Here is a 19,158-nt window from a genome sequence, read left to right as displayed (position 1 = left end):
AAAGATGAAATGGTTACATCAGTAATGATTACAATGGGCTAAGGATCTAGGACATAATATAGAAATGAATGTGTGGGAAAGGCTGTGAAAAATGGATATGAAATTTACTGCTTGCTATAGTTTAAAATAGGGACGCGGGTAGCGCTGTGGTCTAAACCACAGAGCCTAGGGCTTGCCGATCAGAAGGTTGGCAGTTCGAATCCCCACGACGTGGTGAGCTCCCATTGCTCGGTCCCTGCTCCAAGAGCCAGTGTGGTGTAGTGGTTAAGAGCGGTACTTGTAATCTGGGGAACCGGATTCGCGTCTCCGCTCCTCCACATGCAGCTGCTGGATGACCTTGGGCTAGTCCCACTTCTCTGAAGTCTCTCAGCCTCACTCACCTCACAGAGTGTTCGTTGTGGGGGAGGAAGGGAAAGGAGAATGTTAGGCGCTTTGAGACTCCTTAGGATAGTGATAAAGCGGGATATCAAATCCAAATTCTTCTTCTTCTCCTGCCCACCTAGCAGTTCGAAAGCACGAAGTGCAAGTAGATAAATAGGTACCGCTCTGGTGGGAAGGTAAATGGCGTTTCCGTGCACTGCTCTGGTTCGCCAGAAACGGCTTAGTCATGCTGGCCACATGACCCGGAAGCTGTACACTGGCTCCCTCAACCAATAAAGCAAGATGAGCACTGCAGCCCCAGAGTCGTCCGTGACTGAACCTAACAGTCAGGGGTCCCTTTACCTTTACCTTTATTGTTTAATCTCAGAAGGGTGGTGGGAATGGGTGATAGGCTGACAGGTGTGGTAAACCTGTTGACGTCTGTTGACGACTGCAATTGGTCTTACAGGAAAAGCAAGGGATGAGATGGCTGTTGTTGTTTAGTCGTTTAGTCGTGTCCGACTCTTCGTGACCCCATGGACCATAGCACGCCAGGCACTCCTGTCTTCCACTGCCTCCCACAGTTTGGTCAAACTCATGTTCGTAGCTTCTAGAACACTGTCCAGCCATCTCGTCCTCTGTCGTCCCTTTCTCCTAGTGCCCTCCATCTTTCCCAACATCACGGTCTTTTCCAAGGATTCTTCTCTTCTCATGAGGTGGCCAAAGTATTGGAGCCTCAGCTTCACGATCTGTCCTTCCAGTGAGCACTCAGGGCTGATTTCCTTCAGAATGGATAGGTTTGATCTTCTTGCAGTCCATGGGACTCTCAAGAGTCTCCTCCAGCACCATAATTCAAAAGCATCAATTCTTCGGCGATCAGCCTTCTTTATGGTCCAGCTCTCACTTCCATACATCACTACTGGGAAAACCATAGCTTTAACTATACGGACTGAGATGGCTAAAAATAGCCAATCACTCATTTCCTAAAGGCAGCCCTGTTTAGGGAAGTTTTTAATCTGTGATATTTTAATGTATTTTGGTACTTGTTGGAGGCCGCCCAGAGTGGTGGGGGAAACCCAGCCAGGTGGGAGGGGTATAAATAAAATAATAATAATAATAATAATAATAATAATAATAATAATAATAATAATTCCCACCACCCTTCTGAGTAATACCCCTCCCCACCCTCTGACTATACATAAGGGTCTGGTGACTTCTGTTTCAGTGTATCTGAAGAAGTGTGCATGCATACGAAAGCTCATACCAATGACAAACTTAGTTGGTCTCTAAGGTGCTACTGGAAGGAATTTTATTATTATTATTATTATTATTATTATTATTATTATTATTATTTCTCCCCCAAAAAAATATATTTATTGATTTTATAAAACTGAGGGCGGGGGGGACATATAAAACACAAAAATAAAAAAAATCACATAGAACACAAAATTACAAAATACAAAAAGAAAAACAACAACCATATTTATTATTCATGTATCCTAACATTGTTGACTTCCTCAAGTCCCTGCTTTCTGCTTTTCATTGTATATCATCCTTAGTAATTCCTATATCATACTTCAATTATCTTATTATTACCTTAACTGATTAATTTCTATATCATATTTTAATCATCTTTTTACCTTAACTAACAAAAATTCACCTCATATTAATTCTTTAACAACATTCAATTCTTATCTTACCCTTATATCTAAATCTTAATATACTAAATACCTCTACAAATCCTCCTCTACAACCTCCCTGTACTTCCAAATCTTATCTTAAAAATTTTCAATATTACAATTATTTCTTAAATAAACTTTAAATTTCTTCCAGTCTTCTTCCATTGACTCTTCCCTCTGGTCACGGAGTCTCCTGGTCAGTTCAGCCAGTTCCATAAATTCAACCATCTTCACCTGCCATTCATCCACTGTAGGTAGATCTTCACTCTTCCAATTCTTAGCTAATAAAATCCTTGCTGCTGTTGTGGCATACAGAAAAAACATAGTATCTTTTTTTGGTAGTTCCTCTCTAACAATCCCAAATAAAAAAGCTTCTGGTTTCTTGATAAAGGTGTTTTTCAACACTTTTTTCATTTCATTATTAATCTTTTCCCAGAAGTTCTTTGCTTGGGGGCAAGTCCACCACATATGGTAAAAGGTTCCTTCTCCACTCTTACATTTCCAACCATCATGCTTATGATAAATCTTTGCTAATTTTACCGGTGTAAGGTACCATCTATACATCATTTTCATCATATTTTCTCTTAAAGCATTACACGCAGTAAACTTTATATTCTTCCTCCACAACCTTTTCCAATCCTCCATCATAATATTGTGCCCTACATCATTTGCCCAGTCAATCATAACAGATTTCGTTTGTTCATCCTTAACCATTCTTTCATCCAGTAAAAGGCTGCTGCCTCAGAAGATATCTTTAAATCTGGCAGGTTTTTATTTTATTTTTTGCTGGAAGTGTAAACAAGTAGATGGGTCTTTTTTTCATAAGTGGTTTTTTCATAAGTGGTAGACTTGTAAGAAAGCGGGGCTATATTGGGATATGATATATGATGCAATAAAAAAGATGCTCAAGGTGATTATACACCCCCCCCCCAAAAAAAACCCCAACAACTCTGAACAACAATCTCTTAGGGATTATAGGGACAGAAGTTCCAAAGAAGATGATTAAGCTATTTATGTATGTAACAACATCCAGCTACAGTCTCTATGCACAAAAATGAAGGAAGAAGTTCTCCCCAAAGAAGAATGCATAAGGAAAGAGAAGAACTATGTGGACCTGGCAAAGCTGATAGCAAAAACAAGCACCTACTGAGGATTGTTTTGAGGAATAATGGAACCCTTTTTTGTAATATTTAAAGAAATATTATAGTATGATGAATTTGCAAGCGGGATTTGAACTATAAACAACAGAAGGAGTTAGAGATTATTATATGCAGAGAGAGAGAGAGAGAGAGAGAGAGAGAGAGAGAGAGAGAGAGAGAGAAAAGACAGGGTGCAGCAAGGGGGAGAAATTGAAAACCCTGTGGAAAACGGGAGGGGAAGTCAAATAAAACTGAAGAAAAAACTATTGTGTTTTGGATTGTATAGGGTTTTTTTTTATTATTTAACAAAATATTATGAATCATGGAATGCCAAATGATAATACAGGAGCATAAATGTAACAGTGCAGGGAGTTGTAATCATGACAGCTCATGGCAAGCAAAATCTTTACAGGGTTGTTGTGAGGATTAAAGGAAGAGGGGGAGCAGGGCCGGCTCTAGGTAGAGTCCCGGTGGCGCGGGGCGCCAGGCCGCTGGGCCGGTAGGCAGGGCGCTGTGTGGTGAAGCCGGGCGGAAGCCATGCTGCGCCCTGTGAGGGCGGGGGCGCCGGAGCGATCTCCGCCCCTCAGAGCCAGGGCGCGCGACCTGCTCGAGACTGCCCTGAGGAGGAGAACCATGTGTGCCACTTCAAGCTCCTTAGGGAAAAAAGGTGGGATGCTGCTCTCTTTTGTTCTTCTAGGTACCAGTACTTATTTTTAGTCTATAAGGATATTAGGATGCAGTGCATCAGTGATTCTGATCCAAAGTGGAGAAATCCCTAGAGTGAAGCAATAGCAAATTTGCTGCTCACTCACCAAAGGGACCTCTATCACCGTAGAGGTAATGGCTCGAGAGGGACTGAGACTGCTTTAGAAGACAGAACCTCTGCTGTGTGATATTCCTATATATGCAAGCTCAGCAGTGGTACAGATGGAAGACTCTAATATAAAAAATGGAAAGATATGGAAGAACAATATTCGTTAATTGAGGTAACACATTTATTTGCTATCTTCTTCTCCAGTGTTCATTATATTAATTTCTTTTATCTTATTGGGGACAGATGACTGATTTCAAAAACACTTTTAAATTAGATCCATGTCGATACTCAAGTCCATAACGGACAGCTCAACCCCATGTTACTTCCATGTAAGTCTTTTTCTTTTATGAAAAAACAAAAACCACGAGAATAGAGTGAGGTCCTCCTACACTGGGAGCTTTAAACAGGGGGAGAAAACATTTGTCAAGTTTTGGTAAATCCCAGTTTTCATCTTATGGCATTGCTAGGATATCTTAGCCAAGAGGGACTCACCACTGCCTCTCTGAAATTACCATTGCTAGGCTGGCAAGTATTTTGAGGCAGGAGGTTCATTTTTTTTATTCTGGTCTTTAAATCCTACAGATCTCAAAATGCAAGTTTAACATGAATGGGATTAAAGATCAGATCCAGATTCTCCACCACATGCTGAATGACATGGTAGTGTGAGAGATAATAGGGTGGGGGCAAAAGCCTTTGTTTATAAACTTTGAAGGAATACCTGTTTCCAACTACAGCTTTTGAATTAAGAGCCCTGATTATTTCCTCTGTGTAATAGGCTAAACGGCAGTCTGCAGATGGCCAACTTCTGCATCAGCAGATGGGGGCACTAGATTTTCCATGCAGCGGTCCAGGGGTGAGCAGTATATTTTGCCCAAACCCCTGCAAACCAGGTCAGGGTCTCAATGAAAGTCAACATGACATGGTACCATACAGGTAGTTAATTCCCAATGCTAACGTTTGGGTCATGACTGGGTGTTATATACAGCACCTGAAAAGAGGTGCTGTGATAGTGCAAAATCTGTCTCATGAAAATTATTTTTGAGATCTGGTGTAACACAATGACTAAGAATGACATACACCAACCAGAAAGTTCCTAGTTTGAATCTCAGCTCCACCATGAACTTAGGAAAACCGCATGATCTCTGCAATATGGGGAGTAATATTTTCCAGGCAGGGGTGCCAACTTGAATAAAATATTGTGCAGGGGGCAGGTAAGCCCCACCCCACATAATCGAACACAAAATGTTGTGTATGCACACCATGAAGGGTGGCCCTTTCACATATTTTATTTGGGGGGGCAAAGGGACCTCGGCCCCTAGGAGTTGGCTCCTATGTTTACAGGATAGTTGCAAGGATACAACTACATCAGGGATGATGGGCATGTGACCCTCCAGATGTTATTCTAGAAGAAAATAACTGGCTGGGCTTAATAAAATTTGGAATCCAACAGCATATGGAAGGCACAGGTTCTCCGCCCTTGAAGTAGATAACGTAGGTGAAGCTTTCAATTCTGTGGGGGAAACCTTGTTTTGTCCATTTTGCCTACAATCATGTTGGAACCTACTAGCTGAGTTAGCTATCAGGAGTGTATTCGATTTATGATCTGGTTGTGCACTCATTTTTTTGGTTTCTGATCTGCCTCATTCTAGCCTATAGGCATATCATAATATGTCGTTTCTATTTCTGCTTCACAGATAATAGCTCTAGAAGGCTATGAGAGATGAAAATGATACAATGGTAACAGAATTCATTTTGGTGGGACTCTCGGATCACCCCAGAGCTCAGAAGGTCCTCTTCTGCCTGCTTCTGCTTGTCTATTTCGTTACGCTCTTTGGCAACGGTCTGATGATGGTGGTCATTATTGCTGACTCGCACCTCCACACTCCTATGTACTTCTTCCTCAGCAATCTCTCTTCAATAGATATTTTCTACACCTCCAGCAGTGTGCCACAGATTTTAGTCAATTGCTTCATTGCTAGAGCTACCATTCCTGTTACAAATTGTTTGACCCAAATGTACTGTGGACTCTTCCTTGGGATGACCGAGTGCTTCCTTTTGGCTGTCATGGCATATGACCGTTTTGCTGCTGTGTGTCATCCCCTTCATTACACCTTAATCATGAACAATAGGCTCTGTATCAGTTTAGTAGCCTCATCCTGGATTGTTGCTTTTTTGCTGGCTGTGGTCCCTGTATTTTTCATACCAGTAAGCTTTTGTGGCCCTAATATCATCAATCATTTTTCTTGTGAATCGCAGGCTGTCCTTAAATTGGGCTGTTCCAATGCCCGCATCAATGAGATCTTCTCAATTGCTAGAGCTATTCCAGTTCTTGTTGTTCCTTTTCTCTTCATCATGGTGACTTACATTCGCATTGGCCAGGCAGTGCTGAAAATCCGATCAGCACAAGGTCGAAGCAAAGCTTTCTCCACCTGTGGCTCCCACCTGATTGTGGTCAGTATATTCTATGGCTCAGCCATGTTCATGTATCTTCAGCCACAGGGTAGACCCACCTCTGATCGGGACAAGCTGATCTCTGTACTGTATGGGGCACTAACTCCTATGCTCAATCCCATGATTTACAGTTTGAGAAACAAAGATGTAAAGGGGGCTGTGTACAGATTGATTGGTAAGAATCCACCAGAATAAATATACAGTGGTACCTCTACCTACGAATAACTCTACTTACGAATGTTTCTACTTACGAATGGAGCTCCGTCCGCCATCTTGGATGTGGTTTAGATAGGATTTTTTCTACTTACGAATTTTTAGATAGGGTTGCTTCAACTTACAATTTTTTTCTCCCAATGCATTCCTATGGGATTCGACTTACAATTTTTTTTCAACTTACGAATGTGCGTTCGGAACACATTAAATTCGTAAGTAGAGGTACCACTGTATCTGTTTTTGATGGAAGATTATCATGAAGTTTTTGTATATGCCAGTGCTTCTTTCCTTCCTTTCTTCTACTGTACTGTAGTCTTCTGTCCTGGCTTTTTAAATAAACTATTTCATAAGCTTGATAGTCGTTTAAGCAATTAGAAGTTATTTTCAGTTTAAAAGTATAGAGCAAGGGGAAGGGTTCCCTTACTTTTTTTAAAAAAATGCATGTGAACCCAACCCATGGAGCAAGCCGTTTGCGCTCTCTCTCTACCCTGCTCCAATTACAAGAGCCCAAAGAAACTGTGTCCGAGGTTTTTGCCCAATCCCTGCTCACTTGCCACCCAGCAACTCTTTTACATGTTCTCCCCCTGCCACCAAGCAGGCCCTGCTCATGAGCAGAGGCTGGCTGATCTGTGGATCATCATTGTGGCTTTCACTGTGCAATTAGCAAAATAAGTGAGTCCCTGGCAGGGGATGGTGCTGCAGAACCCCTGGGTGTGTTTCGCGGACTCCCAGGGGCCCTAATTGGGAGCCACTGTTCTGGGGTGTTTTTTGCAGTCGTAGGGATTGTTGTGTATTGAGTCAAAGGATTTTATATCTGTATTATTATTGTCTGTACTTGCATTAGGATAAAGTAACTGCCTTTTGGTTCCAGAGGGTACAGCTACTATTGGTTCATTTAAGCTGCTGTATTTGGATCCTCTGTCTTATGATTGCCTGATATTGTTCCCTCCAAATTGTATCCCTTTCCAGCTAGTTCCCTGTCCCTATAAATGTAGCCTTCCTGCCCTCAGAGCCAGTCTTGTTTACCTTAATAAAGAAGTGTTACTAGAGAACTGTCTCCAGCATATTATGTCAAGAGGGCTGAAATCACAAACCCTACCTCACAACACCTACAGTAAATAGGAAAATAATGTTTATTTTTGTATACTTCCACTTTATATTTTATTATTTTATATTGTTGTATATGTGATTTTTTTTTCATTTGTAATTTTTCCATTTATTGTGGGAACCTTTTAGTGGAACCTGGCTCAGCTGTACCAAAGAAAATCAAGCAATGGAAAACTTCCACGGTGCCATATAAATATTCCAAAAGAAACTTAGTATAGAAAGGAAATAAATATCCCAAAATAACCTCTAAATGAAATGACCTCTAAATGAATGCTAAGATTGTGCAACCACCCAAATTTGGTTCTGAACCCAAGCCACCCTGATCAGGTGGCCACCCAATGCAGGTCCTGAACCAACTGGGTCGCACAGTCCTATTGTTTCATATGGGTTTTTAAAATCAAACTTGTGCTCAGTTTTCTGTATTTCACCTTATTCTGTTAATGTACTTTTATGGTTTCATTACATCACAACACATCTTTAAGCTGGTCTATTCCGTGTTTTAAGATGGACATGTTTTGTAATACCCCTATGAGGAGACTGTTTTTATTTTGCTGTATTCTTTTGAGAAACTTCAATAACATTTGTTTGTTTGTTTGTTTGTTTGTTTACACCGACAACTGGGAAACACTGGCCTACGAGCGCTCCAATTGGAGGACAGCCTACTTAAGGTGTAGTGTAAGCCTATGGGCTTTGGAGACACTCGAACTCAGGACAAAAGGGAGAAACATGCTAAGAGGAAGGCACTCTTGGCAAACCCTCACCATGATCAACTCCCGCCCGGAAACCCATGTCCCCACTGTGGAAGGATGTGTGGATCCAGAATTGGCTTCCACAGTCACTTACAGACTCACTGTTAAAACCATGTTTATGGAAGACAATTTTACTCGGCTATGAGTGATTGTCAAAGAAGCAGCAGCAGCAAAAAAAAGAGTGAATGCTAGTGTCTAGTGTCCAGATCAAGGAAAGTAATAGTATCGCTCTATTTTGCCTTAGTCAGACCCCACCTGGAATACTGTGTCCAATTCTGGGTACCACAATTTAAGAAGGATGTTGACAAGCTGCAGCACATGCAGAGGAGGGCAACCAAAAAGATCAAGGGTCTGGAAACCAAGCCTTACGAGGTGTGCTTGAAGGAGCTGGGTATGTTTAGCCTGGAAAAGAGGAATCATAGAATCATAGAATCATATAGTTGGAAGAGACCACGAGGGCCATCCAGTCCAACCCCCTGCCAAGCAGGAAACACCATCAAAGCATTCTTGACATATGGCTGTCAAGCCTCTGCTTAAAGACCTCCAAAGAAGGAGACTCCACCACACTCCTTGGTAGCAAATTCCACTGCCGAACAGCTCTTACTGTCAGGAAGTTCTTCCTAATGTTTAGGTGGAATCTTCTTTCTTGAAGTTTTAATCCATTGCTCCGTGTCCGCTTCTCTGGAGCAACAGAAAACAATCCTTCTCCTTCCTCCATATGACATCCTTTCATATATTTGAACATGGCTATCATATCACCCTTTAACCCTCTCTTCTCCAGGCCAAACATACCCAGCTCCCTAAGCCGTTCCTCATAAGGCATCGTTTCCAGGCCTTTGACCATTTTGACTGAGAGGAAATGAGATTGCCGTCTTCAAATATCTTAAGGCCTATCACATGGAGGGGGAGCATACTTGTTTTCTCCTGCTCTGGAGGGTGTCAGGGCTTCAAGAATTCTATTCCTTCCCCAGTGGCAGCAACAAACAGAGTAAACAAGAAAAAGTCCTTTTTAATGAGTTTATTCATTCACAACAGCAAGAGGCAAAAGAACGTCGTCTGCCCTAATCATGACGTCGCTCCAACTGAGCTCCTCCTTCCTCCTTCCTAGCAACAGCATTTCCCCTTACAGTGGCCACTCGTGGTCAATTGTCTGTGAGTCCTTTGTTCCTACACTCTCAGCGAACACCAAGTTCTGGGAGAAGGGGGGGGGTCAGAAATACTCTCCAGTGACAATGTGTCAGCTGGCTGCTCTGCCTCTATCTCCCCTGGCTCTGCCTCCCCTCCCCTTCTCCTAACTCTTCCCAACTCTTTTGTTCGTCGAACTCTGAGCTGTGACCCTTCTCAAACCCCTCCTGTAAATCTATGCTGCATTCCTCTTCTTCCGCAGCATCAGGAGAATGGGTGGTGGTGGTGGTCACCATTCCTCCTCCATTTTGTCCCCTAGAGTCCAATCCCTGACAGAGAGTAGGGCTCAAACCAATGGCTTCAAGTTGCAAGAAAGGAGATTCCGACTAAACATTCAGAAAAACCTTCTGACAGTAAGAGCTGTTCAGCAGTGGAACAGACTTCCATGAGAGGTGGTGGACTCTCCCTTCTTGGACGTTATTAAACAGAGGTTGGATGGCCATCTGACAGGGATGCTTTAGCTCAGATTCCTGTATTACAGGGGGTTGGACTAGATTACACTTGGGGTCCCTTCCAACTCTGTAATTCTATGATTCTATCTCATAAGCCTCAAGGGGACAGAAATGGTGAAAAGGTTAAAACTTTCCTAATCCTGAATGGCAGGTTTGCCATGTAAAGATCAGCTACCTAGAGCCATGTACTGATAGTGGTCACCTCCCACTATTCTGCATAACAGAAATTTAGGTTTACATAATTAAAGTGAACCAAAACACTCTTTTGCCCTGGTGCAACAAATCCAGGGGTTTATTTTACTCATCTCCTTAACATCTGGTGGAAGCACGATCCACAGGGAGGGTGTCACTACCAAGAAGGCCCTCTGCCTGGTTCCCTGTAACTTCCCTTCTTGCCATGAGGGAATTACCAGAAGGCCCTCAGAGCTGGACCTCAGTGTCTGGGCTGAAAGATGGGGATGAAGACATGCAACAACACATTCCTTCAGATATGAGTTAGACATGTGGAAATTGGGGGAGAGCATGCCTGTGGGTCACAGCAATAGCACTGGATGGAGCTATCCCATACAGTTCCTTATGTATATTCAGAGGGTGGGGGTGGGGTGATGGGAATGGGTGATGGGCTGATAGGAGAACACTTCAATCTCCCAGGACATTCTATTCAAGATCTCAAAGCAGCTGTTTTATTACAGAAAATTTTCAGAAACAGACTGGAAAGAGAAGTTGCTGAATTGCAACTCATTAGCAAGCTTAAAACCATGGAGCTACCTGGAATGAACAGAGACATAGGATTCTTATCTCATTATACATGATCAAACTTTCCTTAGCACCTCAGCCCTTGCTCCCCCCCCGCAAGACCAATTGCAGTCATTAACAGTCGTTAACAGTCATCAACAGGTTTACCACTCCTATCAGCCCATCACCCATTCCCATCACCCCCACCCTCTGAATATACATAAGGGTCTGGTTACTTCTGTTTCAGTGTATCTGATGAAGTGTGCATGCACACGAAAGCTCATACCAAAATAAAAACCTAGTTGGTCTTTAAGGTGCTACTGAAGGAATGTTTTTATTTTGTTTTGACTCAGACCAACACGGCTACCTACCTGTAACCATACAGTTCCCTAACCCTTGCAAGGTGAGGCTGCATATGCCCCTTTATTTTTTAGTGGAAGGGAATTTCCTTTCCCATATTCTCCAGAATGCTCCCTTGACCTCCTTGTTCCTGAGGCTGTAAATCATGGGGTACAGCATGGGTGTGACATTGGTGTAGATCAAAGAGACCACCTTGTCCTGCTCTAGGGAGTAGCTGGCTTTAGGGCGGATGTAAATGTAGATGGCACAGCCATAGTGGAGCATGGCCACAATCAGGTGAGCAAAACAGGTGGAGAAGGCCTTCTTCCGGCCTTCAGAACCTTTGATCCTGAAGATGGAATTGGCTATGAATCCATAGGAAATGAGAATAAGCAGGAATGGAATGAGCAAGATCATCATGCAGACAAGGAACACGGCCACTTCATTGAAATGTGTGTCACTACAGGCCAGGTACAGCACAGGCGGGATATCGCAGAAGAAGTGGTTGATCTCGTGTGAGCCACAGAAGGGTAGGCTGAAAATCAGGGTGGTCAGTCCCAGTGAGATTGTGAATCCACTGGTGCAGGCTACCACCAAGAGTCGCAGGCAGAGACTCCTGCTCATGATGAGAGTGTAGCGCAATGGGTTGCATATGGCCACATATCTGTCATAGGACATCACAGCCAACAGAATACACTCAGCGCCCCCCAAGGCAATGAAGAAGTACATCTGAGCAGCACACGCCATCAATGGGACTCTTCTGCTCTTGGCCAAGAGGTCGGCCAACATTTTGGGTACAATGACCAGAGTGTAGCAGACCTCAATGAAAGACAGGTTGCGCAGGAAAAAATACATGGGGGTGTAGAGGGCGGGGTCAACCAAGGTTATGACCACAATGGCCAAGTGTCCCGACAGAGTGATAAGATGAATGGCGAGGAACAAGGCAAAAAACAGAGACTGCAAAGTTGCATCGGTTCTGAATCCTAGCATGAAAAAATCACCATCCAGGCTCTTGTTCTGCCCATGCTGCTCCATCCTAGGTTACATAGTTGTCAGGCAGCGCTTGCGGTCAGTCTGCACAAGAGCGAAAACAAAGATCAAATAAAGGCAGACTAATATTAGCAAGAGGCAACAGGCAAAGATGAAAAGATTGCCTTTGAAACTACTCTTTTAGTCCAAAGTAATTGTATGCAGTTTAAATTGATCAGTTAATCATTGGGTGACAGCCCTAGCTGAGATGTAACTAGACATCTAGATCATCAGTTGCCACAATGTTTACATACCCTTTCCCCTTTTTGCAATTTGGAAGCCCAGTTTGGGGGTCTTGGTGGTGGTGGTTTTTGGAGGGCGGAGAGGAAAATCATGGACCAAATGGTATGTGATACTTTGTTGTTGTTGTTTAGTCGTTTAGTCGTGTCCGACTCTTCGTGACCCCATGGACCATAGCACGCCAGGCGCTCCTGTCTTCCACTGCCTCCCGCAGTTTGGTCAAACGTCACGTTCGTAGCTTCGAGAACCCTGTCCAACATAAAGTGAAGGGAAATCAGCCAGCTGGAACCCTGACCTAGTGCCATGCTCACAACCCAGATTGGGACCCACAACTGTTTTGTGCCAAAAATCACTTCCCTTCCCCAGCTACCCACCCTCCCTCCCTCCCTCCCTTTGAATATTCACTTTTATATAAGATATAGCAGTATACAGACTAAAAACACAGTGTTGCAAAAAAAAACACACACACACACTAAAATAACAAACTTAACAGTAAGAGTTGGTTGGCAGTATTTATTTACTGCAAACAGCATCTTGGAGGCCAAATAAAAGCTGGGGTGGCGGATTTGCAGCAGGACACTAGTATGGCACTCTGATCTGGACTGGGAGCTTAGCACCAGATCATGTGACTCTTTGCTGAGTGGTGGAGCATCTGCTCTGCATGCAAAGGTTTCATGCCCATTCTCCAGATTGGGCTAAGAATGTCTCCTCTCTGAAACCCTGGAGAGCTGCTGCCAGCCGGAGTGGATGATGCTGAGCTAGAAGGAGCAATGGTCTGACTCAGTACAAGGCAGCTTCCTATATTTCTTCATGGCCTCACTGCAAAGGGAATCCCCCTGCACACAGAGTCTGGAAGTGATGTTTTCTCCTGAAACAAAAACACTCGTTGGCAGAGCATCGGCTTTGAATGCAGAAGATCCCACTTGCAGTCCCTGGCATCTGCAGTTAAGGCTGGGCAAGACACCTGCCTGAAACTTGGAAGAGCCACGCCAACCAAAGTTGTAGACTTTTATCCCCGTAGGGTCTGAATTATTTTTCTGCCCATTGTGGCAATTGTAATGTACTCTACTAGATGTGATATAGCTTTTTAATTGTATCTTTATGTCTTATTGTATTGTATTGTAATTTTATTGGTGTTAGCCACCCTGAGCCCGGTTATTATTATTATTATTTATTTATTATTATTATTATTATCTTTAAAGATATGTCACAGACAGAATGAAGCTCACAGATGGCTGGTGGTCAACAGACCTCAGTTTGGGAAGCCCTTGTCTGACTCAGTAGAAGACAACTTCCTATATTCCTGTCCTATAAAAATAACTCACCTAGACCAGTAGGATGTATGAGATCCCCACAACAACAGAGTAAGGGTTGCGTGTTTTTGGATTAATTTTTAAAAGAACTGGTTGATTATTGCAGGTGGTGTAGAAATAGTAGCAATCTTACTGCTCCCACTATCTCTCAGTGTAACCTGCCTCACTGAGTGGTCGTGATGAGAGAATGGAGAATGGAGGGAGAAGCCTGTTCCCCACCTTGAGCTCCTTGGAAGAAAGGTCAGCTATCAATGTAAATACATAAATAAATAAATAATCAGTGGAGAGGTGTGGCAGGTGTTATTTATCTAGGCAGTGGTCAGTTTTGAAGTGTTGTCACAGAGACGTGCCTGCAAAAGAAATTCCCTAGCCATGTCTCCAAGGAAAGTCCAAAAACGCAGGCAGTTTCGTTTATTTTTCACATTTATTACATACACATACAAATGTGCGCATCTGCATGTGCATGTGTTTAAACCCCCCCCCCCCCCGATGTTTGTTTTTTTAGTTAAGTGTTCTATATATTTCATTATATAACATGCAGCCTCCTCAAAGAGCCTCCGCATAGCATAATATCCAATTCATTAGGCTCAACATGACTGTCACAAAACTGCTACAGAGGTTCGGCTAACTCTTCATCCAGATAAAGGGCAGCCTTCAGCTTTTAATTAGAAGTGGAAACAATCTTGCAAAGAAGTTTTGACATTTAAAGTGTAGATGTAAAGTAGGAACCCCCCTTTAAAAAAGAAAAGAACCCAGCTTCTGTTTATTGTCCTCATTCTTCAGCTTCCTCCATGCAAATCTGTCACAAACAAACTTGAAAACTTTATTTGCACCACATTCACTTGCCAGAGGAAGGAGAGTCCCTCCGTTACATTGGCTCTGAAAAGAAATTCCTGGAACTATATGCCCCTGAATTCCCTCTCCATTCCCACCATTGTTGTTTGGCTATGAAGCTCCCCCAACCTGGGGTCCATTTCTTCTTTGCTTTCCCTTCCAGGCAACTATCAGAAGAGTTTAACATAGTAAAGTAAGAGCAGCTCAAAAAAGCAGCTGAAGCCTATTCTGAAAAAATGCTCTGCAAAGTCCAACTGTAGCTTATGAATCTCAACTCCTGCAGCGGAAAAGAGGAAGGATCATAGCTCATTAGTAGAGCATCTGCTTTGGAGATGGGCTAATGGTCTGACTCTGTATGCTCTGGCCTTCCCTATGTTCCTGGGAAACATTGTCCTGCTTCAGAACTTTAAAACCCTGCCATTCCTTACCTGTCAGAGGTCTGATTTCTTTCATTCTTCTTTTCTTGAGAAGTTTGGACATTTTGTTGGTCAAGAATCAGCAACTACAAAGTTTTCTTCTCATGCTGAAGATGTTTATTCCTAAGTCTAGGTGGTCAGGTAGGAAGAAGGCTTGCTGTAATCTGAACATGCATCACTAGCAGGAGGTGCAGGCTGCTGGCAGAGACGGAATAGCTCTCTGAGCCATTTATAAGTTTGTTTGGTCCTCGTGGAGATCTGCCAGCCTTTCCCCCCAGAAGTCCAGAAGGAAAATAGGAACAGGATGCATGCTGCTGAAGGCAAATAACGTAGGCTGAGATAAAATGTCTCTCTCGCCAAAAGAACTTTTTAATTCTATTTCAACAATTCATATACTGCTTAACACCATAGTCACTCTCTGATGTTAAAAAGAAACAAAGAAAATTAAAACGAACCATAAAATCACAAAATTTGCTTTAAATGCCTGCTGAGATATAAAAATAATAATTGTTCCTCACATTCCAGCAGATCAACAGGGGGGGGGGCTGTCTGGTCTCAGGTGGGAGAGAATTCCACAGAATTGGGTCCACAGTACCAAACACAGTTCCTGGTGGAGGCAAGCCTTGTGGGCTCTCTAAAAGTGACTTCTGTCATGCTTAGTTTGGGATATAAGAAGTCAGGTAGTCTGCAAGGTCTCCTGGACCCAAGTTGTTAAGAGCCAGAGGACCTAAGAACGCCACTGGTGATATTATTATTATTATTATTATTATTATTATTATTATTATTATTATTTATACCCCGCCCATCTGGCTGGGTTTCCCCGCCACTCTGGGCAGCTTCCAACAAATACCAAAATACATTAAAATATCACAGATTTAAAAATTTCCCTAAACAGGGCTGCCTTTAGGTGTTTTCTAAATGTCACGTAGTTGTTTATCTCCTTGACCTCCAATGGGAGGGCGTTCCACAGGGTGGGTGCCACTACTGAGAAGGCCCTCTGCCTGGTTCCCTGTAGCTTTGCTTCTTGCAGTGAGGGAACCGCCAGAAGGCCCTCGGCGCTGGACCTCAGTGTCCAGGCTGAACGATGGGGGTGGAGACGCTCCTTCAGGTATATAGGACCGAGGCCGTTTAGGGCTTTAATATGATATGATAGCGCCTTCATGGATCACTGCCTTGTCGTGGCGAAGGGGCTTGAATAACTCAGAGAAGCTATGAGCTATGCCATGCAGGGCCACCCAAGATGGACAGGTCATAGTGGAGAGTTTTGACTAAACGTGATCCACCTGGAGAAGGAACTGGCAAGCCACTCCAGTATCCCTGCCAAGAAAACTCCATGGACAAAGACAACAGGCATATAAAAGTTATGACGCTGGAAGATGAGCCCCTCAGGTCGGCTTGACAGGCATATGTCAAGAATGCTTTGAAGGTGTTTCCTGCTTGGCAGGGGGTTGGACTGGATGGCCCTTGTGGTCTCTTCCAACTCTAGGATTCTATGATTCCATGATTCAACACACAGGTGCAATTATCTTCTGTTTGGGGAGGTTAGTGCTCATATTTTTAATGTGAAAAACCCCTACCTTTCAAAACCCAACCCCTTGATTTTCAGAAAACCAAGCACATGAAATTCTTTAGGAGGATTTGCTGGAGTTTGAATCGCGTAGCAATGGTCAGTAACTGTGGCAGTTCCATCTTCATGCTCGGAGGCACTAATGCTTCTGAATATCAGGCTGGGCATGAATTGCCTCTTCACAGTTCTGGAAGGCAGTGGGAGCCTGGAAGGGAGCCTGGAGTGGGGGGTCCTGGTTGTGCCCCCCAATACACCACTGACTCAAGATACCCTAAGTTTTGCAGAAGTACAACTAATCTTTAGGGGAATAAACCCTCAGGGGAAGGGACCCCTCACTGGTGGAGGAAGGGGTGTGCAGGGTGTGTGGCCCACCCCGGGTGTCATCCCTGAGGGGGGTGACATCACTGTGGCACCCCCACCCCCAGGTGCTCGCCCCACCCCCAGGTGCACAGCATGTGTGCTGCTCCGGGTGCCGGAGCCACTAGCTCCGCCTCTGGGACCCCCCCCCCCAAAAAAGCAGCTCAGAGGAAAGTTGGACTGAGCATGCTTAGTGGCATTGAATGATCATGCATTGCTGGGAAGAGAAACAGGAAACCTACAGGCAATTTGGACATAATGGAATGCTTGGAATCCTTAACACCCTGCACTGCAACTTTCTGTTGCAGGTCTCAGTTCTCTGAGCACTGGTCCTTTTGTAGCCAAAATGGCATACACAAGAGGGTATTATATCAGCTTAAGAGCACTGGAAGAGTCTGCTGGATCAGGCCAGTGTCCTGCTCTCCCAGTGGCCAACAGGATAGCTGTGGGTAGGATTCTAAGTGCTCCTCCAGATTGCCTTTTGTGCTGCGTTTGTAGGCACAGGTCTGGGCTTTACTGTGTCCAAGCATATTTTGTCAGTCAGGTTTTCCACAGATTGCCATTTGCTCCAATTCCACAGTGAAATGTGGGTTTTTCCGGGGAAAGCACCAGGACAAAAAGACCTGATCAGACACAGAGCTTTGCAGCCCGGACCTGTGCCAGGAAAGCATGGTGCAAAAGGAAGCAGGTATGAGTCCTTCATCGCCTTTTCCTTAAACTAAAAAGCTCAGAACAGTGAAACTTTTCCCCAATAAGGGAACTGCTCCATTGTGGTTTGTGGAAGAACAAAAAGGAAAAGAAGCTAGCTCACGAGGTCTGAACATGCTCAGTCGGCAAAGAATGCTAACTGAGGAAAACCAAAGTGCTGGAAAGAATCTGAGGGTGGATAGGGAGCGCTGCATAGTGGGACATTTGGGGTACAGGTCCCCCTTGTTCTATGGTTTAATGAACTCCTCTGCCCCAGATCCACTTACTTGTTTTGGAAATCACGATCCTCTCCTGCCTCTCTCACTTTAGAGTTCAGATTTAATTGCTAAATGTTACAAACAGATTAATTAACATTTCATCAGTTTGTGGGCGTCAACAGGCAGGAAAGACGGGTTTGAAGGCCTGCTTCAGCCTCGTTTGTAGATCTGGCAGGGCTTTATCAGCCAATCTGGAGCATCATGCCAAGCACCTCCCTCATTTGGCCAATCTTTACCAGCTTCCCCTGGGCTGGACTGCCAAAGTTACTTGAGCCAGGATGCTGGTGCGCTGCTCTTGACACATTTCACATGTGCCCTTTGCACTATGGGCTTATCCAGACTTGACCTCGCGCCTAGAAAGCATGGGTCCAAGCAGTTTCTCAAAGCCTAGAAGGCCCTTCAGAATACGCCAGTATTTTATTGTATTCTTTCATTAAGTACTGTCCATGGAGGCCCAGGTCAGTTCTGTGTCCAGGGCAGCTGTCTACCAGCTCCATCTGGTACGCAGGCTGAGAGTCTACCTGCCTGCAGACTGTCTCACCAGAGTAGTGCATGCTCTAGTTATCTCTCGCTTGGACTACTGCAATGCGCTATATGTGGGGCTACATTTGAAGGTGACCTGAAAACTACAATTAATCCAGAATGTGGCAGCTAGACTGGTGACTGGGAGTGGCCATATAACACCAGACCTGAAAGACCTACATGCTTTGATGGTGTTTCCTGCTTGGCAGGGGGTTGGACTGGATGGTCCTTGTGGTCCCTTCCAACTCGCCCACCTGCCCGCCCCACGCCCCGTGCCACCGAGACTACCCCTAGAGCCGGGCCTGAGCATCTCCACCCCCATCATCCAGCCCGGACACTGAAGTTACAGGGAACCAGGCAGAGAGCCTTCTCGGTAGTGGTGCCCTCCCTGTGGAATGCCCTCCCTTCAGATGTCAAGGAGATAAAGAATTATACAACTTTTAGAAGATATCCGAAGGCAGCCCTGTATTGGGAAGTTTTTAATGTTTGATATTTTACTATGTTTTATATATTCTGTAAGCGACCCAGAGTGACTGGGGAAATGCAGCCAGATGGGCGGGGTATAAATAAAATAATAAATGATGATGATGATAATTATTATTATTATTAAGTTCAACCAGTTTCATGATCCGACCCCATGGGCGTAGCCAGGATTTTTGTTAGGGGGTAGGTATTTTTTAGGAAATCAAAGT

The 19,158-nt window shown here is 44.0% G+C and overlaps 2 protein-coding genes across 4 annotated transcripts; one reads left to right on the top strand and one right to left on the bottom strand.

Moving 5' to 3' along the window:
• Positions 1 to 5,705: 5,705 nt before the first annotated feature.
• On the top strand, positions 5,706 to 6,638 carry LOC132591777 (olfactory receptor 13H1-like). The gene has a single exon (XM_060272200.2). It carries the CDS (start codon positions 5,706 to 5,708, stop codon positions 6,636 to 6,638), a length of 933 nt encoding a protein of 310 aa, XP_060128183.2.
• Positions 6,639 to 7,812: 1,174 nt separating this feature from the next.
• Positions 7,813 to 17,996, bottom strand: LOC118078048 (olfactory receptor 10K2-like). 3 transcript variants are annotated; one of them, XM_035101772.3, is made up of 4 exons: positions 17,954 to 17,996; positions 15,068 to 15,369; positions 12,507 to 12,741; positions 7,813 to 12,297 (listed from the first exon to the last, which is right to left on the bottom strand). In XM_035101772.3, the coding sequence occupies exon 4, from the start codon at positions 12,256 to 12,258 to the stop codon at positions 11,308 to 11,310; it is 951 nt and encodes a 316-aa protein (XP_034957663.1). In that variant the 5' UTR covers positions 12,259 to 12,297; positions 12,507 to 12,741; positions 15,068 to 15,369; positions 17,954 to 17,996; the 3' UTR covers positions 7,813 to 11,307. The 3 variants fall into 3 exon arrangements, with proteins under 3 accessions (XP_034957663.1, XP_060127064.1, XP_060127063.1); XM_060271081.2 differs by lacking the exon at positions 15,068 to 15,369 and having other exon boundaries at positions 17,954 to 17,995; XM_060271080.2 differs by lacking the exon at positions 17,954 to 17,996 and having other exon boundaries at positions 15,068 to 15,447.
• Positions 17,997 to 19,158: the final 1,162 nt, after the last annotated feature.

Source organism: Zootoca vivipara, chromosome 2, assembly GCF_965207765.1.
Source record: "Zootoca vivipara chromosome 2, rZooViv2.hap1.1, whole genome shotgun sequence".
NCBI lineage: Eukaryota > Metazoa > Chordata > Lepidosauria > Squamata > Lacertidae > Zootoca > Zootoca vivipara.
This window is presented reverse-complemented; position numbering and strand designations above follow the sequence as displayed.

Excerpts from the sequence above, each read along its gene's own strand:
- LOC132591777 (XM_060272200.2), top strand. The coding sequence starts at position 5,706 with ATGAGAGATGAAAATGATACAATGGTAACAGAATTCATTTTGGTGGGA.
- LOC118078048 (XM_035101772.3), bottom strand. The coding sequence starts at position 12,258 with ATGGAGCAGCATGGGCAGAACAAGAGCCTGGATGGTGATTTTTTCATG.